Raw genomic sequence first — 25,962 nt, forward strand, 5'->3', positions numbered from 1 at the left:
CCTGATTGCTGCCACAAATGGCATCAGATCCCTCCTCGTACATGGGGAGACAGTGGCCCTTATCCTGCTTGACCTCTCTGCTCTTTCAACACTTTTTACGACCACACCCTCATCAACAGACTCTGCAACATTGGCATTCAGCAAAACGCCGTCAAGTGTATCACCTCCACGCAGTTCATGGGAACACTAACACATTTCATCACTACATACCTGCAAACATACCTGCACAATACAGAGCATATGCATATTTAGTTATACCTCTATCTTTTCAAGACTATAATAACTGGCTTGATTGTGTCCTACCACACACAATACTACATGTTAGTTTAGGTCCTCTAAGCAATGACGGTCCTGCCTGGCCTTTGCGATAGCTGAGGTTTGACACTTACACGTTGAGTTTACAGCAATACACTGACTGTTAATACAGTTTGTAATGCAGACTCTAAACACTAACCTGGCACATGCTGCCTCAGTGCAACCACATGCAGTCATGCAGTCATGCCAGGCATTAGCCCTGAGACTGTACATTCGATCATGGGTAAAGTACCCACCAAATAGGAGGAAATTCTACTTTAGTTTGCTCAAAAAATAAATGAGCTGGAAGCAGTCTTTGCCCGTACGGGGCCTCAGGATAAACATAGAATACTCACTATGTGCTTGCCATTTGGGATGGTTGCCACAGAAGATAACTGCAATACTTGGGGCACGGTATTTGCCATGCTCTATACTACCGCACACGTTACACCAACACTTGCCAATCTTCCGGATTTGTTAAAATGAATTCAAGATGAGTACAGGGCTGTCCCGGCACTGGATTTAGGGATGCAATTAATGGCCAATTTTGTCACTGTTTCTTCAATAATATAAGTAACCTTAAGGGGGAAGCAGTTGCACTATTAGTGCGCATGCGGCTGCAGTATGTTCCTGCACAGGATCAAGAACGCGAGCTGCCAAAGATTATCGCCAAGACCTATTCTAGTATTGGGTGAGATAGTCTGGGAGCAAGACCTACCAAACCACATTTACAGGGTAAATCCAATAAGGATTTTGCCAAGCAAACATCTGAGGGTTCAAAATATGCTGGGATAAACAAAAACAAACACCTTAAAAGAAAGAAGAGAATTTCTGCCTTTGGAGACCCCTCAAAATCGCTATCATCTTAGAAACAGAGATAATATGAAAACGCCTGATAGATAGCTAAATATTGATACATGCCAATCTCATTCCTTTCAGGAATCCCCAGATAAATGCAGTGAGAGAGCTGGGCAGTCAGAACACCGAATAGAGTACGTGAAACCGAGAAAGGACCCACAAGGCTAGTCAGAAGTTTCTGTTAAGAAAGAAGGGAAACTTCCCCAACAAAAACCCTTAATTCAAAAAGAAAAAAGTGGCAGCAATTTCTTTTTGAAATGCCACTCTGGATGAGAGCTTTATTTAAGAACAGGAAGTAGGCACTAGCGCTATTAGACAGTGCGGCAGAGGTCACAATAGTTCGCCGGAATCTTCAAGAGCATCTGGAGGTAAAAGGTACTGATGACTTCTTACAAGTCGAAACTGTGGACATGAGCGTCTCCCCACCAGACAGTGTGTATAAACTACAATTACAATGAGAAGGGTACATTGAGCGCATGATAGACGCCATCTTTTGGGATTGGGTCTTTACCATTTATTATATTTTACTGGCCAAAAAGGATTGGTCACTAGAATTTGTCCGTAATATCTCATGTGGGGAAGAGGTAATTGAACACTCTTTCTCTCCCCTTGTTCCCAGAGAGCTCAGGGGAACTTAAGCCATTGATTGGGAATTGGCACAGGCACCCTCTTTATATCGAAGCAGTGTAGAATGGAATAAAGATTCTCCCTACCATCTAATACCAGTAAGATTTCAACCCCAACTTCAATCCCAATACTCAATAAAGCATTAGGCTATAGCACCTGTGAGGGAAATCCTCACACAGCTAGAGTTTCAGGGGGTAATCAAACCCTATGTCTCACCAATAAAGAATCCATTATTCCTTGTAGCCAAACCGGACAATTCATGTAGAATAGTCTTAGACTACAGACATTTAAACAGTGATACGCACACATTTGCAATACAAAATGCACACAGTACAGCACTTATAAACAATCTAGGGTGCAAAAAATATAAAACAACCCTAGATATTTCCAACAGGTTTTTCTTTCAAAATATAGAGCCTGGAAGTAGGGACTTAACAAGTGTCAGCAGCCTTAGGCTCTCAGAAAAAATGTTGCTGTCTCTCACAAGCGTATAAACACAGTGCGGTGTTACTTCAATTTTATGCAGCATTGACCCTGAGACATTGTCCTATGTAGATGATATCTACTTTAAGAATGATGATCTCATACAACATTTGAAATGGGTAGCCTGCATTGTTGTGGGATTTGCCGAAGTAGGCTACAAATTCAATTTAAAAAATAACAAAAATAGCCTTCATTGGTGTCTTGTTTTTGGGACATAAATTATCGGATGAAGGCAAAAACATGCACACAACTACAACCACCAAACACTATCAAAAAGCTCTAGTCATTAATGGTCTTTTTAAACTTTGGCAGAACATACATTCCAGATTATGCACAATCATTACATAATTTAATACGTCCTGACTTTTCAAGCAAATATTGGACAGTTGAACACATTCACATTCTCAGAGCTTTGCAACAAGACATGCTTGCAGCCAAACACTTACACACAAGGGACAACAAAACACATTTGGTCATCAGAGTAATTTCTGGTGCCATCGGTTTCAGTTACATTATATTCAATGAAGGTGATACCATTCCGATTGCTTACAATTACATCTGGATTTCACAGCTGAACAACTCTTTGCTCCCACAGAAAAAATTCTGACTGCTGTTCAGATGGCTGTCTGACTCATTGTCGTATCTCTGATTCCAGCCCTTGTGGCTGTCACCAAAGCCAGTGTTCCTACTGTTAAGGCACTACATCCACATTGGATTCAATGGGAAACGTCTTTGACGGCTACTGACGTTGACTATGTTTTTGACTCTAAATTACAAACTCAATACAATACGAACTTGAATACCCTATTCCTGTAAACACATTGCCCATTGAACAATATCAAATAATACTGTACACTGATGGTTGAGCCCAGCTCGGAGTAGGCACAAAACATCAATACTCCGCCACTTGCACGGTTGTGAGTGGCTACACGAAAGATGGTGGATTCCATCCACAACACACTTGCACGAGATCTTAGGGGACTGCACTTCACAAGTAGCAGAGCTCAAGGCTCTGGTGATGGCACGGGAACACATGGATCCAAGACAGTTAACATTAATCGTCTGTGATTCATACTATTGTGTCCAGTCCTTCAATGAATATCTGCATTACTGGCACCAGAATGTGTTCAGAGATTCAAAAAGCAACACCTCCTGTGGGAGAAAGTAGGAGCTCTGAAAGAAACACAATCCAATGCTTCTGTTAGTGCAATAACTTGTTCACGGATGACGCTGGTTGATGAAATACTGGCTGCTGTGAAAGCTTCGGCTGAAGGCAAGCCCATGCTAAAAGCATATCCTGCTAAATATTCCTACTGCATACCTAGTCTCAATACTGCTCTAGTAACAATACCAGGGGTGGGTGATCGTGCCATCCCAAACCAAGATCAAAGACCAGAGTTGATAAAAGCAGCGCATGAGGGAGTTGCTTCGGCCCATGCTGGTGTGGCGGCTACTATTTCACTGCTACAAGCACGATATTGGTGTCCAGGTCTATACAAACAGATGAAGCAGTATGTCCTTTGTGGTGACATTTGTCAGCAAATAACATGGTCCACCGTCAAATACCCACCACAGACTTCCCTCTTCATTTCCAACAAACCTTTACAATGTGTGTACTTGGACCACTGTGGTCCCCTGACAACTGATAGTGCATACAAATACATCTTAGTCACTGTTGACTCCTGCTCCAGATTTCTATGGGTTTGGCCACAATGCTCGGCTGACACTCAAACTGTTATTAAAGTCTTTATCAGCACATATGCAGTTATCTCTTTCCACTTGGACCAGAGCACTGCTGTCACCTCAAGGGCATCGAGGGACACCATGACTTTGTTAGGGGTCCAACTGTATTGCTCGTCTCCATTTCAACCCAAAGGAAATAGTGTAGTGAAGTGAAGAAACCGTGATTTGAAGCAATCCTTAACAGCCAGAGTAAAAAGCACAGGTCGTAGTTGGCTTAATCACCTGTATGGAGTCCAGACAGCACTTAATAATCTGCCCAAAAGGTCCATGGGGGGCGTACCTCATATGAATGCCTGTTTGGAACACAGATGTATGTTCCAGATCTTGATGGCCCTGTCATCTGCTTTGGGATTAAGGGATACATCAATAAAACCTACCGGCTGGAGTCTTAAAATTGGGGATCTAGTTCATGAAAAGAGTGTTGCGAAAAAGGAGCTTGGTCCTTCCTATTGTGTACCGGATCCAGTCCTGGGAATACACGGTACAACAATTGTCATTCTACCACCGCTTCCTGGTTCTAAAAAAATTCACTTATTCTCCATCGACAATGTCAAGCACCACCATATGGATGATCCTGCACAGCAGACCTGGAGGATTCCTGGGTAGTACCCAAATCCCTCTCACAACAGACTAGAATGTTCCTCTACAGGTTTTTAACAGGAATGCTGACACCTTTCTGAGCCTGGGGAGGGTGGAAAATGATTGTTCGTTAGTCCCATTTAACTTCTTCGGCAACAAGAAATGTCAAAGATGTTGAGCGATTCTACTGAAATTCAATACAAACGGATGGAATAATCTACTATGAATCACCAAGTTAGACTTCATCCAGCTCTCCTCTTCCAAACACGGCTCCAGTTTTTGCAAAAACATCATCTGGATACCTTGCCAACGTCAACGGTACTTTCACCAACTCATCTGCCTCTGCTGCAACAAGTCTGTCAAGAGCATGTAAGCTGATAAATGTGCTCAAAATTAACTATTTCATTCTTCCATGGAACTATCTGTGGCTTCTATTAACTGTACTTGCCTTTCTTCTTTTGATTGGGTTTATCATTGTCTTTTTTCAATTAATACATGGTCATTACCTTCCTGAATGCTCTACAGCTGAACTTGTGGATGAAGTCCTAAAACCACATTTTTCCTCCTATAAGGTCCGCAGAGACTTGTCTCTAGTGAGCATTTCAGCTATACCAATTCCTGATGGGATTGTTTGGGATAAAGTTCTCTTTCATATGTAGAGCCCGAAGGAGGTTATTCAAAGTCCAACTGTATTTAAACTGTCAATGAATGATGCAAAAACACCTGGAGTTGTTTCTGAAGATTGGGATGTAAAACAGTTGATTCTATGCTATCTGAATTGCAATTTTTTAATGTATTTAAAAATGAAGATGCTTAACAATCAAAAGAAAATTATGGAGATATGTTTTGTTATAATTTTAATTAATATTATTACATTCACAGAGCAAGTACCCAGAAGACTATTTTTAATTACACGCAATGGGAATATTGTCCGACTCCGCCAGTGGGGAGTTCCAACATATATTCCGAAAAGTGTGCATATTAAAAATGCTGATAGTATTATTTTAAATTGCTAGTAATGGAAATGTGACATATCTTATTAACTGATGCCAAATTGATTTATTCTGATTCCTTTGTTTCCCGGTTGTCTATAGAAGGCTATGAATATTGGCGGAAGTCGATTGATTTAAACAGTGTCTTGGTAACTAAAAATTGGCAAATGAGTGGAAAGGAAACTTTATTTAAAGCATGCACGATACCTGTTCACAATATATTCTTAAATGAAACTGTAAAAACAGACAAATTGTTTAGGCTTGGTAAAAATTAAGGACTTGAATGCTACCAGTATCCCTGCTAAAGTTTACAAAGGGCAACAATATGTTAATGCAACTGAAGATCAGCTTGATGAATGGGTCCAAAATGGAATATTTAACACATCACTTTCATGTCCTGATGGGTGGTTATTGTGGCCAGTGGACACAAGTGGTTGTCATGCACATTTTGTAAACTCCACAGGGGATTTTAGAACAAATAGGCCAGACTCTTGCTATGCGTCATCAGAACATTTGGGTATTGTAACAACAAACAGTGTAGGGAAATTATGCCAGCAATGGTTAAAACGTTCCTCACTAGATGTTGTTATAGAACACCCAGTCTCCTTTCTAACAAATCAGACTTGCAGGATTTGGCCCCCACAAACAACGTAAAAAATGCTTCTAATATGCTGTTTATAATGAAATTTAGGAACTTTCTCAACAAGAAGCCGCTGCCCAGGTAAGGGAAATAGATCATGAAAATTTATAGAAAGCATTAGTTGTTGTAGATAATTGAATTATCACCTTGTCCAACCGCATATACTCTCTAAGCAACATTGTTTGTTCTGCAACAGACATTGTGCAAAGTAACATGTCATTCTTACAACATGGACAGAGTCAGCTACGGTCCATTATGCAGTTGGGTTTGACACTACAAATACTGAAATCAGGTCACGTTCCCTGGCAACACGTTAGCGCAAGGGACATAGCTTCAACATTTAAATTGACGAGACAGCAACAATAATGCCTCAGAAGGAAGCAACTTATGTTATACTAAATATTGAGAAATTAGAAAAGTTGCTTTTTACTGTGGCTGAAATACCATCTGCTGATTGGTTAATACACAGGGTTTATAATCTGCCTATTTCAACACTTCAATTAACATCCTGTTTGAAACACTTTCCAGTAGGCAGATATGAGAGGCTAGGAGATGAGGTGTGGGAGCTTCCCTTTTCGCGACAGTAAATGTGAGACTTCTGTGAGCCATTAGATGGTTTGTAAGCAGCTGTCCTTGCAAGGGGCGTGTAACACTTTGGCAGCAAACTTAGCCTGCTATCTGAAGGGAGTTCCAGCCCCTTGATTAGACCTGCATTCCAGGTGCTCTGTAATGGAAGCTATGTGCTTCCCAACAGTGTGAGCTGTTGCAGAATGTGAGCCGGAATAGCTTATGTTGTTTCGGTCTCCCAGTGACATCTGTTGCGGGAATGTCCTTTTTCCTCCTACACAACAGACGAAAGTAGCAGATATTTGGTCTCACATTGCTACCCCAAATGTGAATTTTGGCAATTCGAGCAGACTAAAGGCTTTACTGTTTCAAAAACATGAGGCGCTTACTTCTGTGCACGACACCTATGTGCTCCAAGTTGCAAGGCCGTCTGCAGAAATACAGTACCTTTTAAATACAAACTTTCTGAGACACCTTTTTTTAACTCATGGGATACATTTTTAACACACCAGTACTTCTGGGATTGTACATTTCTTTAAGGCTGTTGGTTCTGGCTTTGTTATATTTGGTTTAATACCTTCAGCCATACACTCAAAATGTTTGAGTATTTTCGGGGGATTTCTGCTTGTGTTGGCTACAGTAGGTGGCATCTTGCTATTTTTTCTTCACAATGTGTGTCCCATCACAATGAGAAGGACTGAAATCGCTTCCACCAGCACAACTGTGTCGGGAACGTATGATGCAATATTACTCCTGGAAGAACTGGAGTGCAATTGGTCTCTGTCATTCAGACCGGTTTTGGATTGTGTGCAGGCCGTGTTTTGATGCCTCTGGTGTCTTTTTGAATGTGCACTAAAAGTTTGCCTTTTTACTCTGTGCTTATTTTCATTGGACGTTAATCTGTTGATGTTCTCGCTGAGGGCTCATTTTCAGACATGCCTTTGAGGGTGCGTTTGCTACGGGAAGCTATCTATGAGTTTGCCTTCATGGATCATGCAGCTCTTAACTCAACATCGGGCAGAACATGGAATGTTGCTGCCTCAGCTGGAGCTCAGGCTATGAGTGTTCTTTGGTTTTCCTTTGCAACCATTTGGTTACCTTACCACCTGCCGAAGTAGAACATTTCCTTGCTTCAATTGTTCCTGGAGTAAATGGAGATTTTAAAAATGACATTGACTTTTGAATTTGGTTTTATTGGCACCACTGCTTACATTTTGAATTGACCCACTGCAACTTTTTACATGCTAACATGTGTTTTAACTTGTCATTATTGACATTTATGTATGTATGTTTTTTTAGAGAAGAGCTTCTAATTGTTTTTATATTTTTAATATTAGTCTTTTTTTACCAACTGTGAACCAGTATGGGGAGGGTGTTGTATAGACATTTTAGTAATGTCTCTAGGCATGTTATTTTAGCAACTAGGCCAGCTGCTTGTGCCCTTTAGCCCCTTTACATTTTCATTTTTATTATTTCAGAATTAGCCACATTTCTGATGCTGTTTTATTTTCTTTATCTAGTTGTTCATTTGTCTAGGAAAGCATTTCCTTTCTTAGCAAGATCTTTTCATTTTGTGCTTTCCTCAAGGCTGCAGTGAGATAGGGTTGCCGGCAAAGTGGTACACTGTATCTCCAACATTCACAGAAACATACACATCATTGCGTGGGGACATTTTCTCAGAACATCAGCGGTTTTATTATAAAAACTCTTCCCTGTCCCATGCACGTTAGAGGGAGATTCCAGCCAGATGACTATGACTGCATGCTGATTTACTTTGCTACAGCTGCTTGCTGGGACTACCGGTTCCCTGGCATACATGGGAATGGTGTCTTCCTTGCTCAGGTATGGAGGATGATGTCTTCCCAGGGGGGTCCTGAAGGGTGGATTAGGGCTTATCACACTGTGCTCTAACATAGGTAGGTAGGAGCTGCATATATCACACGCATAGTGACAGTATGGTGAAACATTTCCTGTGTTTCACTTTTCTCATCACCATTCTGTTTCTAGCATGTTTCATCATTCTAATTCTTGTACTTCATGCCATTTTATCTAAGACGCAGCAGATTCAATAAATCCTGTTGAACCATTTTCTGCCTCTGTTTGTCTTTGCATGTGTGAGACTAATGTAATTGAGAGAAAAGGATGAGATCTGATACACCACGATTTCCCTGAGAAGTCATTTTTGTCATGCACCTGGTTGCCACAATTCATCACTGCTGTTGGGCAGATATGAGAATCTGCTAGTTGGCAGGAAACGGAATAGGCCGACAGTTTTCACATGGTGTGGTATAGGACTCAGTTCCCCATAATTCAAGTGATACTGCAGCCCAAATCCAGCAGCCTTATTATGATAATGAGAGCACACATGACAACACAATTCCATCACCCCACATTTCTCCATTCCTGACTGAGCCTCTCTTAGTGTGCTCTTTCACTCTGCATCGCTCTTTCTCTCTGACCATTCAAGCTTCTCACTCTAGTTTTTTGCTTTTAACTCTTGGTTTCATTTCTTTTCCTCATCTGTTTCTAAGTGTTATTTGATCTTCTTGCTTGTTTTCTCATTTTCCTTTCCTTTACATTTTTCCATTCTTTCTCATCTTGCTTGTTTATTTCTAATCTATTCTTTGTGCTCATTTTGCAGTTTTTCCCTCATTTTCGGTCCCATCTTCATTCTTTTCTCCCCTCTTTTGATGTCCACACATACTCCTTACCTTCCCTTTTCCTGTCCCAGCCTTGCCGTGGTCTCCAGCTTCTGTTTCCACCCACCAAGACTGGTACAAAGCCTGGACTACCGAACTCCTGTAGCACTAGCCGGCACACAGCATCACTGACTACATAGCTACCTTCAATAAATTACTAACTGCAATAACATCTTGGCACTCCTCAAATCCAACAAAACCACAAGAGTGTTTCCGTTCCTTCCTCTGGCAGTGAGGAAAACCCTGATTCAAGCTCATGTCATCAGCCTCTTGGACTATGGCAATGCCTTATTGGCCAAGGCCAATGAGACGTTGCTGTCTAAATTACAGGTCATGCAGAACACCACCATCCATCTCATCCACAACCTTCCCCCGGGGTCGGCTTCTTCTCCCCCTTACGTTCCCTTCACTGGTTACCAGTTTGCAAGAGAGTTGTTTTCAAAATGTCCTGCCTAACACATAAGGCCCTGATAGGGAAAGGTCCATTCTACCTAGCTCAAATGCTTCTTCAACACTGTTCTTCAAAATGCCTTATATCTAGTGACAAAGCTTTCCTCACAATCCCATGAATCACAAAGTCTATATCTGGGTGCTGATCCTTCACGTACCTGGCCCCCCTTTACTGGAATAACCTGCTGTTGCATATTTGTACATGCACTGATCCCCTTCTGTTCAGGAAAGCTCTTAAGGCAGCACTGTTTTAACTCATTTGCCTCCTTTTGCCTGTGAATTATGGTTGTGCCAATGCCCTTTTTAGGGTGATTCTTAAGTGTTACAAATTAAATTAACGTAACATAACATCAACACTGCAAGGTGCTCATATGCGCAGAGAATGAGCCAAGACAGCTCTGACAAGAAGACCTTCAAATCTGCCCTAAGACAATACCACCAGTTGATTTGAGCTACTAAACTCTCCATGCTTCAGTACATAATCAACTCCAACTGAAGCAAAGAGATCTTTGACTTTGTGAAAGATTTCACCTTCCACACAGCAAGCTCTACCAGCAACACCTCCTCAGAGGACTGCTACACCAAGCTCTTCCAGTTCTTCTTCAACAAGATAACCAACATATATGACCACTGTGGCCCCCAACTGGACAACACAATGCGCCTCCCCATCTTAACTAAGGAAATCACATTGATGACCTGGCCCACCATCACAATGGAAGAAACAGCTTCCATCATGCAGACCATCCTCTCAAGGGCACCATCAGACTCAACCCACCAAACATATTTGTGAAATGACTGCAGCACATCAGCTCAGGGGTCACCCTGATCCTGAAGGCCTAAGCTAACCTGACACCACTAGTCAAATACAGAACTATCTCCTGACTACCCTATCTGGTCAAAGTCCCAGAGAGGCTGACCGGGAGGCATGTACCTAGTAACCACAAATAACACTATCTCCTCGCCCTCACTCAGTCTGTTTTTTACCTAACCACAGCATGGAAACAGCTTTCTTTGCCACAACAGACAACATCCTTATGATTAGGCGACACTGCAGCCCTCATCCCAATGAATCCCACCCCATCCTCATCCAACATCTGCATGAAACCAAAATCCAAGAACCTGCATTTCACTGGGTTGAACCCAGTCAGTCAGCCAACCACATACTGTTTGGACACCAGCAGTCTCATCTGTGGAGTACCGCAAGGCTCATCAACTAGCCTGACCCTCTTCACTATCTGTATAAGCCCGCTCCTCAGTATAATCTGCATCCCTGCAATAGACATCCTATCCTGCACCAACACAGAGCTAATAATCTCCCATTGGGACAACACACCTGTACCACATTTAGAGCCCGCATTACTGAAGTCACTGACAAGACAGAAGTTGTGATTTTCTGCACTTTTCCAATTAGAGTTCTCCATACTACTGAGTTTGCTTGAATGAACAGCAATGCTTTTAGAATTAGTCACATATACCCCGTAATAAAAGTCCTTTCCTGGCTAAATGTTTAATCACTTTGATGTTATCCTCTGTTTTGCAGCGTTTTCTAAAGCCTGCCTGAAACATAGGTAGGATATTAATCATGCACGCCTTTAAAGAACAACACTATATGGGGCCAGTTTACCTCAACAACTGCATCACATTCCAAAAACAAACCAAACACAAATGGTTAGCCAACCTAATACTTTCAAACAGTCCATGCATATGCAGAACCAGATCCGGAGGGAGGGCGTTCTTGTATATCACTCCTAAAGTCTTACATGAACTGCCGCTACACATTAGAATTGCCTCTTCAATTCTCGAATTACTTCAGAAGCTGAAGACATGGCTTTTCGAATAGCCTTCCTTAGCCCAGCCATAGAACAAGCCAGGTTTGCCCCTGCTTCAGCACCAGGGTTTCCTTCCGGGTGATGGGAGTGCTCTACAAATATACATAACAGCATGGCTGCGACATTTTCATCTACTGCTTCTGATAGTATGTTTTTGTTCTCACTTTTGTTGTAGTATTTCTATCCCAGTTTCAAAGTAATGCATGAAATAAGTCATGTATAGATTTTAAACAAGAAGAATTAGAACATTGACCCTTGTCCTGCCATTGCCAGAAAAATGGTCTAGTTTTATATTTCCAGATTTCATTATACAAATATGATCAAGCAGAACGATAAAAAAAGATCGATTTACCTCATTGAGTTCTCCTTCAGTGTTAAGAAACTCTGTAACTCCACTGATAAGTTTTGAATTCATAAACAACGCCTCCCCGTATCTACATACGATGAAATAAAATGCAATTAGAATTTGCGAATTCATGTTACATTATACAAATAAGTGTGTATAAACTGCTGACAAGCTAGCTTGACAGGTTAAGGGCACGCCTACTCATTCCACTCCTCAAAATAAAATGTCACTAATTGACATAGGGAAATTAATTCCATACATTGCATACCAGTCAGGTTTATATGAATTTTTTTTAGGCTTTTAGAAATGCTCAACATGGAAAACAGGAAATAAAGCATGCTGCTAATAATGTGAACAGAGAACGATGTGCTGAAAGTTAACTCAGCATTTCATTTTTAATTACCAGAGACATCATAACTGCAAAATGTGGCCAATTACAAAGATATTTAATTTCAGACACGTGTGCAAAGTCTAACATCTTTTCTGTGTTCTAGATTATAATGTGAATAGGTCTTGCGTTACATCAATATAAAGTACATATGTTCTCACAGAAATTATCCAAAACATAAAGGGGAAATATGGCTTATTATTGCAATATTGATGATGTCTGTAAAAAGAAAAATCATATAACATATGTCGAATATGCCAACAAAGTAAGTAGGAGTAGATAACCTCAGGTTAATTTATGAAAGCACAACAAGAGAACAGCACTCCAGTGACTACCCCGGGGGTGGGGGCTGGGCGGTGCTGGTGAGGAGGGTGTTGGAATAAAATCCGAAGAACAGTTAGAAGAATATTTTTTTCTGAAAACCATTGAAACTCAAGCGGTACAAACCAGTCCAAAGTTGATACTCATCAGTCCTCATTGGTGGTAGCTGTGTTGGAGCATTCTCCGTCAAGTGAATAAAAGGCACTGCATCGTGACCAGAGGAGTTTGTTCCGCTGGTAAGACATTATCACCAATCTCACTTACTGAGGTCAACTGAATTTTTGGACCCGGCAAAGAGTGTAGTAGTCATATGCAATCAATCGCAACTCAATAACATTATACAATTCTACACACTATCAACAATTTAACAATAAATCAAATTCAAAAAATCGAGTAAAGTTTCAAAGCTTTATTACAATCCCAAAATCAATGTCACGTACATTGTGCACAAAACTAAGTTATAAACACACATGAAAACCATAGGCTGACCAAAACATCTGAAAAAGATTTAGCCTACTAAAGATCAATACTGTTAGACATTCCAAAAGAATAACATAAACTAGCAACAATAGGCTTTGAGCATGATTAATAACATTCAAAGCAGATAATGGTGACATCAGTAAATCATCTAAATATAATTCAACATTCAATTTCAGATTTCAGGTTTTAAAGCTGGGCCATTCCTAACTTTAACCAAAATTGGGACTTGCATGTATGGGAAAGGGCTAACACATGTGTACATGAGCAACAATAACAGAAATACAAAAATGATGTGGAAAAACATCTAACTAGGGCAACTTACTAAAAATGTTGCTGGTGTAATTCACTAACTAAAGAATACAAGAAACCACATTTAGTTATACCTCTCCTCATGGGACAGCAGACAGGAGCAGCTCATCAAGCCGGACGATCACTTTCTTCTGGCGTTAGTTGACAGCAGCATAAAGACAGTGCAGAACACGAGCTGCATATAGGACAGAGTCAGCAGTTCAGAGTTATTTGGCCTTATTAGTACTGAACCACAAAACAGAATAGGGCTATTAAGGCCATGATGGGAATACTCATCAGGAAACTCTGAGAAGAGAATAGGAGTGTAAAAGCAGAAATAGACAGTAGGGGACAGGTTTGAGGCAGGAGGAGAACTAACTCCAAGACTTTCTCAGGACATACTGACTTCAATTCCAAAGTTCCCCACTAATTGAAATAACGAAAATCTATTTCATTGGTCCTCCAGGTGGACACACTTCGGACATCGGATTCAACATTCAGTCACTGCAGATGGCACCACCAAATTCTGCTACTTTTACAAATTTTCTCAGAAAAAGTGTGTTGTTAGCTGGTGACTTCACATGTGACTAACAAAATATTACATTCTCTAGTCATGTGTTACTTGAGATCCTTCCTAATGGCACACAATAAACTAAACTAATTCATTTCACATGAGACCTACACGTTTCCTGTCCTGTTTCACAGCTAGAACAAATAATATAACATTGTTGCTTTTAAATATGTTTCTTACCTACATACAATAGGACATTCAACATTCACATTAGCAACCTAGGAAAAGAATTCAGATCGGAGGGGACAGAATAAACAAGTGTTCTTCCATTACTGCAGCAAAATGATTCTTCCTTCTCAGGCCTAGTCAAGTCACGGAAGCCTTAATACACATTCATACATTTAAAACATTAATTAACCTTTTGCACAGCTTACAATTCATAAATGCAAAGCAAATATTTATTATTATATATATAACATCTTAGAACTAATTTTAAAAATGCATTTATTTAAATATAAGTATGATTCATTCATAATTATTTTAACACCTCAATTATTAATCTCCATTTAAGTAAAACATTTTTAACTATAGCTCAGTTTAATACTTTCATTTAATAAAACGCAAAACTCTCATGTTAAACGTAGTGTACGATACGAATCGTGGCCACATGGCTCATCATATTTCAAACATGCACATTTTACAATTTGTGTTATTTTCTCGGTTAGACTTTTAAAATGTAGGTTTATTCGTCACCATATGCTAACTTCTATGCTAATAATTTATTATTAAAATTTGATCTCACTTCTTTACTTTGTTTTTGTTCTTTTTCTTTCTTTCTTCATTCTTTCTTTCCTTTTTTACAGTTCCTTCCTTCCTTCTTTTTCTTCTTTCTTTGTTTCTTTATTTAGTTCTTTCCTGCTTTCTTTCTTTCTTTCTTTCTTTCTTTCTTTCTTTCTTTCTTTCTTTCTTTCTTTCCTTTTTTTCTTTTCTGTCTTCTTTGTTTCCTTTTTCCTTCAGTCTTTCTTTCTTTCCTTCTTTCTCAAACACAAGAGGCTGGCAGCCAATTGTTTTTTCTAGGTCTGTGTGGTAGCCAAGATCTTTTGATTTTACTAAAATGATGGAAATGACATAGGGCCTCATTTTGAGTCTGGCTGTCCATGGACCGGCAGACTCACGGTGGTGGGGGGACCGCTGCGGTAGTGGCGGTCCGCCCGCCATAGTATGACTGTGGCAGAGACGCCACAGTGGAAACGCCTCAACCGTCAGGCTGCCACGACCAGCAGCCTGGCGGCCTCGCCGTTTCAAATCTGACAGGGCAGCGCTGGCCTGCAGATTATGAGTCCCATTCTGCCAGCCTTCTGGGCAGTTTACACCGCCAGGGAAAGGTTAGTGGAATAGGTGACTAGGGGCCCCCATGCATAGCCCCGTCATGCATTTCACTGCCCGAATTATAGGCAGTGAAATGTGCGACGGGTGCTGCTGCACCCGCCGCACTGCCACATTGACGCCGGCTCCATTGGGAGTCGACATCAACGTAAAGACCCTGTTTCCCGCTGGGCCGGCGGGCGGAAACACTGTAGGAAAATCATAATAGGGCCAGTGGTGGCTTTACCGCAATGGCGGTGAAGTGGCGACAATGAGTTTGGGGACGGCGGTGCTGCCCGCCGAACTGATAATTACCCCCATAGAGTCTTATAGGGGTTTTCAGGCACACTTCACCCATTTGTCTGTGGTTGTATCATTCTCAGCGTTTTCCAACCCACTCAATCATGCTTCAAGGGGCAATGCTTCAGCCCATTTTAGCCATTAACTGACTTTACATTGAGTTACAGTATCAAGGGCCTGATTTAGATCTTGGCAGAGTGAAATACTCCAGCCACAAAATGACAGATATCCTGTCTGTGGTATTACGATGCCATTATCTCCTATGGGGATCGTATAACTGCGGACAGGATATCCGTCAAGTTTGTAATGAAGTAGGCCCTATGTCCTATCACAATGAGCACATACACACACACAGTAGTTTTCTTCAGTGCGAATGATTAAAATGATAGAGCCCATTTCATAAAGGCAAACTTGCATTTTCGGTCAATGCTTAGACCAAAAATGCAAGTTTACCACTGCTTGGTATTCACAAAGGTTAGTTATGAGTAGTATCTTTACATTCACACTCAAGGCGGATCATCCGCACTCAGGATGGATCATCTGCACTCGGGGTGGATCATCCTCCCTCAGGCCAGATTATTCACACTTCGGCCGGATCATCTGGACCACAGCCATAATCAGTCTAATCACATGCACCTGCACATAATCAAACACACCTGCAACCCAGATCCAAAGACCAGATAAAACCAGCCCACAATCAAGGCTCTTGTTACCCAAGAACCATACTGTGCCCTCCTGAGCTGCATACCTTGAAGCCATGCTTCTCACTAGGTGGAAAGAAAACTACACAGAGGAGGAGACCACCATGACCCGGAAATTAATTGTGAGGAGATACAAGAGACTGCATGGTCTCCCACCCTACAGCATCAGTTCCTGACAGAAGGCAGCTTTATGGCAGTAGCTTACCACGGCACTCACTGCATTGGGGGAGGACATCCAGACAATGAACAACATCAAGAAGAAGTGGCAGGATGAGAACAGGAGGGTGAAGAAGTAGTACACCTGGATAGAGGTGACCAGGGCTCTTGCAGGTGTACAAACTGGAGCCCAACTCCGACTCCCCCCACTTGACAGGGATATTCTCTCCACCATAGTTCCTCAGATGCTCCATGGGCTGCCTGTGACTGATGACCGCAATGTGGTACTAGGTATTTTGTAATTTAACAATGACACCAAATTACTAATGTTTGTGATACTCATTAAATGTGACCATGAATGGTGTTCCAAATAAGTGCTATCTGCATTGTGACTCAGCCCCTCATGTGTCACAGCTGGTTGATTACACTACGAGTATCACAATCTTTTGTGATGGCAATATAAATTTACAATACCTCAGTCCCAAACAGTGAGCCATCACTGCTGCCTCATACACCTTAGATTAGTGTATGGCAATATGAAAGGTCCCTTATACATCTACCACTGTTGTTGGCATGTAGATGTAAATATGTAGTCATGTCACAGGTTGCACATAACCAAATTTCTTGGACAAGTCTGATGGCCTTTCTATTCTGTTGCCACATACACTCAGAGAACAGTCACACACTGGAGCACAGGTCCCTGCACCATCAGTGAGGCAACGTCATGGAGCCCAACAACCTATATAATCAGCACAAACTCATATCTAAATATGGCTAGGGGAGGGCATTCTCCCATACACTGTTACCAGTCAATACATAGTTAATGTGTATGGAATGCATGAACAGTGTCAAACCTTTGAAGTGAGCTATGTATGCTTGTGTATCACATGTCAACTACTATGTTAACTGAACACACACATATCATTGTAGGCCCTGTGACATTGTCCAGAAGGGTACAGTCTGCAGTGACCTCTGCTACATTTATGGGTGTGACTCCTGGTCTGGCACCACACACAGGGTGGATGTCAGACACTGGTAAGGATACATGAAAATGGCTTCACAAAAAACGTTTGCTCCTGAACTGTGTTGTAAATGTCAGTGGTATGTGGTGTCTGCCTAATGTCACTGTTGTCACTCATCCCCATATGCTTATATATGGCTCATAACAGTATGCCACACACCAACCTGACGTGTTGACCAATGATATGTCTATCAAATATGTGTGAGTACATTACCTACCTAAGGGTTCATAAAGGCCAGATGTGGCAAAATGCAATTTTGCGAATCAGAAATTGTGAGTTGCGACCCCCTTAAGATTCCCTGCACTCTCTTCCCTGGAGACAGCAGACCTCCATGTCTGTGACTGCTTTTTCAATAAAGCAGATTTTTTTTTTGTATTGCAGCCCGTTTTCCTTAAAGGAAAACGAGTTGCAATACATTAAAAAAAACAAAAACATTTTATTTCGTTTTTTCAGGTTAGGCAGTGGTCTATTGGACCACTGCCTGCTCTGAAAAAACATTTATAGCGACATTCCCAAAGGGGAAGGGGTCCCCTGGGGAACCCTTCCCTTTTGCGAATGAGTTAGCATCCACTTCAAGTGGGTGCTAACTGCGAATTGCTTTGCGACCACTTTCGCGGTCACAAAGCAATTCTGCATCGCGGTGCGAGTCGCAAGTAGGAAGGGAAGACCCCTTCCTATTTGCGAGTCACATTCCCATTTTGCGAGTCGGTACTGACTCACAAAATGGGGATGTGCATCGCAATGGCCGTTTTGCATGGCGCAAACTGCAATTTTCGCAGTTTGCGCCATGCAAAACGGTTACTACATCTGGGCCATAGGCCCTCAAGTAGGTTGATTTTTGCATTCGTCAGTGCTGGATGTCTATATGTGACAAGTCACAATAACTCACCTCCTGCCCTCACAGTCCATAATTAGCAATGTGGTCCTGTTGGGGGGTTTGAAATAAATGTCACCCATACCTTGTTTGATAATTGTGTATATCAAACATGTTCCTGTCAATATACTGACAAAATCTGATGTGCAAAAATTGCCCAGCTCTGCATGTTCAGAAAGACTCCTTTACAAATTCGCACATACCACATCATACCTATGATGCATGATGCCAATGTGTGTGTGTTCAGAGGTAGCCAGTGCAGGACACCAAAGTCATTTCTGTCCTATAGCTCTCACTGTCATCCAATTACATGTTTGCCTCCAAGTGTGGAAAATGGTTGATCTGGGACTTGTAACTTGTAGACCAATGGTCCATATCTCTAACATCTGCATGTTTAATCATCACCATCATGCTTTGCTATCAGTAATGGATATGTATGTTACATTACAGCTGCTACTAGTACAACATCAGTAATAAGGGTGACACCATCCATGGGTTTAGCAGACATCCTGGTGGCATCAGTCAAACCCACTGCCATCCGTCCTTCAGGTAAGTGTGCCATATGGTGCAGTATACTATTGATAACCCACTCTTGAACAAGAACCAGTTCCTTGTGGAAGTGAATAAGCAGAAATTGCCATTTTCCGATCTCTCTTGTAGTTGGTGTGGAAAATGTGCTCTAACTGATTTGTGATGCTTACGTCAGGTATGCATAATCACATTTGATACATTGGGAATAGTAATCATGGTGTCACCTCTCTCCAAAGATGCTGGATCACAGGCCAGTTCTTCTGCTACACACTCAAAGGAGTCCGGTCCAGCAGCTGGCATCTAGGGGGAGCTCAGTTCCACACAGACCTGTGGTTGAGACTGGTGAGTTTACTTATGCACTTCACATCTGCTTTGAACATCTCAATGCCACAGTGTGAGCAATCATGTGTAGGGGTACACAAACCAGGTAACATGTAGAAGATCTGTTGAACTGAACAATACCTGTGTTGCATTGCATCATGGTGTAAGCCACCTACTTAGCCTATTGCACACTCTGTCTCACAGGTGGTGATGAAGAAGATCTCAGTCCGGATAATGGAGCAACTACCAGTGATGGATGCTGAGCAATCAAACTAGCAAACCCACTTCTCTTTCAAGTTGTCTTGTCAGCTTCCTGAGCAACACAGGAGGGGGAGGAGGATGAGGAGGAAGTAGAGGAGGAGGGAGATCAGGGGCTGAATCCAAGTGATGTGAAGGCCAATCCCATGACTACTTCATTTGGCCCATGCAGCTCACACACAAAGCCCACATCTGCTGTGTTTGGAATAGGGCCTCCATCTATAACCCAGAGGATTGCCCATTCCCCACAAACCCTAACCCACAGCTCACCTCTTCACAGAGCTCACATCCAGGTTAGACATGTTGGTTGCCCCACACAGTCCTACTCTGACAGTGTCTCCCAGGCCTTCTCTCCAACATCTGAGGGACATGCCAGCCTTGGTGAGGAGCAAGTGCCGCTAGGCACAAATCTACTCCTCACAACCTCCCACTTGACACCACCCCTCCTGCTCGTGGACCTGCTGTTGATATTCGGGGGCATCCCAGGCAGAGAGGGCTGACAGATATACATGTCAGAGAGTGGGAGCAAGATCTTTTCCAGCAGCAGTCAGATGTGTAGCAGGATATTTGTAGCACAGGGGCTACACTGTCTGACATGTCTGCCTCACTCCAGGACAAGTGCCAACTACCACAGTTGGTGCACAGAATGACCCAGGTGTTGGAGAGGATGGATACATTCTAGCAAGACATGGGGAACAGATTGAATGGCATCATAGCAATACAGAGGGATGAGAGTACAAGACACAAAGCATTGGCTATGAAGATGATGGAGAGGATACTCAAAATGATACCAAATCCTTCAGAGTCAATGCATGGGGGATAAACAACACATCTACATGCACCATCTAACCTCCAACCCCTGGTTAGGCAACCTGCAACGTGCCCCCCAATCCACTATGGGGACATTCACCTTGCACATGCCCTATAATGTACTGTCACGTACCCTCATGGTACAGGCTCAAGTCCCCCTGTCCAGCCACACACCCACATTGGACAGGCTCATGCCCTGTCGAGGCAGAACCCCACACTGAACAGGCTCAGATAATCGCTTTCCAAGCAGAACCCCACACTAGACAGGCTCAGATACAGCTGTCCAAGCAGACCCCCACACTGGACAGGCTAGGAAACCTGCTGTACAAGCAGATCCCCACACTGGACAGGCTCAGGCACCCACTGTCCATGCAGACCCCCACATGAACAGGCTCAGACTCCTGCTGTCCAAGCAGACCACCAAACTGGGCAGGCACCATACCCGCCTGCAACTAAAAACTCCAGGAAACGTACATCATTTCGAAGGTCCTCACCACCAAAACTGAGAAGATGCAGCCGAGATCTCCCACAAGCCTTTCCATAAGCCATATATGAATAAATGAAATCTTGCACATTTGAATTTGTTTGGTCATTAGTTAATGATGTTCATCACTAGTACCATCTGTGTACAGTTGTGTCATGTGGAAGGCATAGCTAACCAACTCCAAATGTAGAATTTCATACTATGGTTCCACCACAGACAGTGAACTACACAACACACTTTCTCTTTTATTACTTTATATAGATAAATGTAATCGAAAAAATACAACCGTTAATTGGGACAGGAGAAACTAAAATAAATATTGCTCTTCACAAAGTAGGGGCAGGGGACATGGAGGGGGTTGGGAAAAATAAATAAAACACATCAGGAAACGTCATGGCAAACTGTCTATTCACATGAGGGAAAAATAAAAGTCCAGTCCAAATCAAATCTCTAGTCAACAGTCATTCTGGTCATCCTCTTTCTCTATGACAATGAGATCCTCTACCGTTGTGGCCTCTTCCTGGCTGGTCATAGGAGGACCTGATACCCCACAGGACTGAGACACATGGGGGATACAAGTGGTAGGGGAAAACAGAGTGGAAGGAATGACAGTGGGGCACGTGGACAGTGGTGTGGGGAGGACACTGAGACAGGGCAAAGAAGTATGGGTGGCATTTATGGAATCGAGGGAGTGGGTCAAGTCATCTCGGGTCTTATGCTGTTCTTCTATTAACTGCAGTAGGACCCGAGAGAGGTTGACCTGCTGCCCCTCAGATGCCACCATCCCTTCCTGGTATGCAGCCACATGGGTCACAACACAGGGAGGGGTTTGGGTAGCACAAGAGGGATGTGGGGTGTCAGGGACAACATAGCTCCCAGTGGGACTAGGGAAGGCACATGGAGGGGGACTGGTGGCAGGAGAGGCAGCTGGGGGCCCCAATGGACTAGGGGCCTCATGTTCTAGGGAGGGGACAGAGTCAGGAAAGTGGGCCTGAATATGCTCTGAACCAAAGCATAACTGACACAATCCGATGTAGCTCCTCGCAACAGTATCAGAACTGTTGCAGGGCATTCTCAATGCAGGCCTTCACATCATAAGCCCCTCGTCTATGGCATCCTCAAAAACAACACAGGACTCTGCATCGTATCACTGTGTAGCTCTTTGGGTTCTCCGTTGCACAATGCCTCTTCGATGGAGAACTTTGCATCACAAGGCACTCGCCTAAGGCATTCTCAACTATAATGCAAGACCTCACATCTCAGCCTCGCAGCTCCTCGGAACCAGTGCTGCATGAAGAATCCTTGACGCAGGATCTCGCAATGCTCCTTGTTAGAAATAGGGTCTTTGGTTGGCAGTCAGGTTACCCCCTGTCCAAGCAAGGACCCTCACTCTAGCCAGGGTTAGTGACACACAACCCAAATTATCCTGTGCCCAACCTCGGGCAGCGTGGCACTGAGCAGTCAGGCTTAACTTGGAAGGCAACGTGTAAAGTATGTGTGCAACAAATCATACAATAACACCATATAGTACCACAAAAATACACCACACAGTGTTTAGAAAAATATATAATATTTATCTGATAAGATGCAGGTCAAAACAATTAAAATGCAATAGGTAGATGTTGAGATATCATTGTAAAAGTGATATAAAGTGTCTGAAGTCTTTGCAAAACAAGGAAATGTCTTTTAAAAACAATAAAAGGTCTTTTGCAAGCACAAAGTACCTGGTTTGCGTTCAAAATCTCCACAAGAACCCACAGAGGAGGCGATGCGTGGAAAACGGGGAGATGTGGTTCGGTTTCGTCCCTTCGCACACCGACTTGCATCGTTATTTTCCACAAGGGGAAGGCTTTGCATCTACTTCCGGTGCAGACTTGGGTCCCCTTCAGGTTGCGGGGTTTTCTGGTGCCCTGGGGATTGTGTGTGGAATGCTGGACTTGCGGAGTGAAGTCACAAGCGCAGCGTCGATCCAGTGGGTGTTGCGTGGAAATTTCTCCCACACGGCAGGCGCTGAGTCGATTCCTCTCTGGAAGTCGGGCTGCGTCGTCCCGGGTTGGTTGTGCGTTGATCCGGTGGGCAGTGCGTTGAAGTTCCGGTCGCAACACAGGCATTGCGTTGATCTTCTCCTTGCGAAGTCACGCTGCGTCATTCTGGTTTGGCGTGCGGTGAATACTCACCACGGGGCAGGCTGTGCATTTAATTTTTGCCTTACAAGGAATACAGTTGCAGGAGTGAAGTCTTTTTGGTCCTGAGACTTCAGGGAACAGGAGGCAATCTCTATCCAAGCTCTTGGAGAGCACTTTTCAGCACAGCCAGGGAGCAGCAAGGCAGAAGGGCAACAGCAAGGCAGCAGTCCTTGTCAGAAAAGCAGTCCCAGTGAGTCCTCTGGGCAGCCAGGCAGTTCCTCTTGGCAGGTCTGGTTCAGGGATTCTTCACCAGCGGGTTTCTTGTCCAGAAGTGTCTGTGAGGTGGAGTGTCTACCCCAAGAAGTGTCTAAAGTCTATGGTTTTGGGTCCTCTTCTTATACCCATTTTGGCCTTTGAAGTAGGCTTACTTCAAAGAAAAGTCTCACTTGTTTGTGAAATCCTGCCTTGCCCAGGAAAGGCCTCAGACACACACCAGGGGGTTGGAGTCTGCATTGTTTGAGGGCAGGCACGGCACTTTCAGTTGTGATTGACCACTCATCCCCTCCCTCCTAGCACATATGGCTCATTAGAAAATGCAGCCTACACCCCAGCCCCTTTGTGTCACTGTCTGGAGAGAGGTGCAAACAGTCCAGCTGTCAAACTAACCCAGACAGGGAATCCACAAACAGGCAGAGCCACAAAAATGATTCAAGCAAAAAAATGCCCACTTTCTAAAAGTGGCATTTTCAAACACACAATCTCAAAACCAACTTTACTAAAAGATGTATTTTTAAATTGTGAGTTCAGAGGTCACAACTCCTTATGTCTATCTGCTCCTAAAGGGAAGCTACACTTTAATTATGTTTAAAGGCAGCCCCCAGGTTAACCTTTGAGAGAGATAGGCCTTGCAATAGTGAAAACCGAACTTGGCAGTATTTCACTGTCAGGACATATAAAACACATTAGTATATGTCCTACCTTAATCATACACTGCACCCTGCCCCTGGGGCTACCTAGGGACTTCCTTAGGGGTGTCTTATTTGTAGGAAAAGGGAAAGGTTAGGCCAGGCAAGTGGGTACACTTGCCAAGTCGAATTTACAGTTTAAAACTGCACACACAGACTGCAGTGGCAGGTCTGAGACAGGATTACAGGGCTTCTTATGTGGGTGGCACAACCAGTGCTGCAGGCCCACTGGTAGCATTTGATTTACAGGACCTGGGTACCTCTAGTGCACTTTACTAGGGACTTACTAGTAAATCAAATATGCCAATTATGGGTAAACCAATTAACAGTACAATTTACACAGAGAGCATTTGCACTTTAGCACTGGTTAGAAGTGGTGAAGTGCTCAGAGTTCCAAAGCCAACAAAAACAGGTCAGGAAAAATAGGAGGAAGGAGGCAAAAAGTTTGGGGATGACCCAGCAAAAAGGGCCAGGTCCAGCACTCCCCAAACCAGGATTTAAGGTATTTTTGTTCAGTGGGCCAAACATGATCCCTATACCTGGCCCACACTCCTGTGCAGTCATCCTGAAATTGTGACTTTGTCCCAGTCCAGCGCAACCAGATAACCACAGTTGGTATTTTGTGCTTTTAGGCAATACTTTTACTTAAAAATGTGAAATTGCATATCCCTGGTTCAACTGATTGGATTCTTGTTGTTTGGGCTCAAATAATTCATGAAATATATTCTAAATTGGTGTGGGATTTGTCTTGTGTTGTGTTTTCACATAATTGCTATTTGTAGGGCTGCATAAATACTGTACACATTGCCTCTAAGTTGTGCCAAGCTACAATTAAGCGCAGATACATTTTTGGTTGGCTTGCGTTTCACCCTGGGAGAGATTGTGATTGCTGCTTGAGGAGGGGGTTACACCTCTGAACCAGTAACCCAATTTTCAACACCATCAAACAAGCTTCACTCCATGGTACCACAGTACCATGCAATCTTCCTTAGCAAAGTTTGCACTGTACCACAGGGCCATGGTATGAAAGATTGTGACACTGGTATTGTTAGAGTACCTTGGTACCTCATTGAAGGCCTGTGCTGGGTCCTATGAATGTGCCGCAGTAGTAGTGACCAACGTTTCTTTTTTAATTTTAATCACTGTGCGAAGGTAATCTCTCTGGGCCCCCGCACAAATGCCTGGGGTAGTCCCTTTAAAAAAACACTTTTAGGACACAGGGACCCAAATACATAATTACTGATATAGAGTTTGGCAGAAGGTGTTACTCTGTCACAAATGTGATGGACATCACATCTGCTGCATTATGATTTCATAATATCCTATGGAAATCGTATTATGATGAAGGGATAACCATCACGTTTGTGTCAAAATAACCCATCCACCAAATTCTAAATCAAGTCCGTAGTCTTTTAGGGGCCACCACAATTTTTTTTTGAGGTGATGTGGCTGGCCAATCAGACCCTGAAGTATTGCAGAACAGTAATTGGTATCGTAGGACCACACTGGCTGATGGTGGAAAACGTTCCATCAGCTAATGGATTTGAGTATTTTTTTTTAAATGTTTGGTACTGCAGGCTTCCAGCAGGAGTCCAGTAGTACATAATGGAACTAACTATTCCAGAGGATTCCTCTCTTCATGACCACCCAAGCACTTCCTTAAATGTACATTTATCTAAGTAATTTATATCAGATAACAAAAAGAATGCCTTCTGAGTAAATTTCTAACTTTCTACAAAATTTGGTATAATTTAATTCAGCTGTTTTTCTCCTTATTGAAATGGGATTTCTTTATTCTAATGGAAATACAAATTGGAAATCCATGTTTTAGGACCCCCCCACTTTCTCTTGAACACTGCTGGACAGACCAGCGTGAAACTTTCTATAAAGGAGACATATCATGGAGAGAAGTAGACCTTTTATTTCTTCTTGATCTTCAACAAAGCATGTTGAG

General features: G+C 42.8%; 1 protein-coding gene across 1 annotated transcript in view; it reads right to left on the reverse strand.

The window, feature by feature from the left end:
• The window catches only part of TRHDE (thyrotropin releasing hormone degrading enzyme), a 2,205,852-nt gene that overhangs the window by 54,666 nt on the left and 2,125,224 nt on the right, over positions 1-25,962 (reverse strand). The window contains exon 18 of the mRNA XM_069229561.1: positions 12,114-12,195. Within this exon, the coding sequence (XP_069085662.1) occupies positions 12,114-12,195 (82 nt within the window). The remainder of the gene's footprint in view (positions 1-12,113; positions 12,196-25,962) is intronic.

This window comes from Pleurodeles waltl, chromosome 4_1, assembly GCF_031143425.1.
Source record: "Pleurodeles waltl isolate 20211129_DDA chromosome 4_1, aPleWal1.hap1.20221129, whole genome shotgun sequence".
NCBI classification, from domain to species: domain Eukaryota; kingdom Metazoa; phylum Chordata; class Amphibia; order Caudata; family Salamandridae; genus Pleurodeles; species Pleurodeles waltl.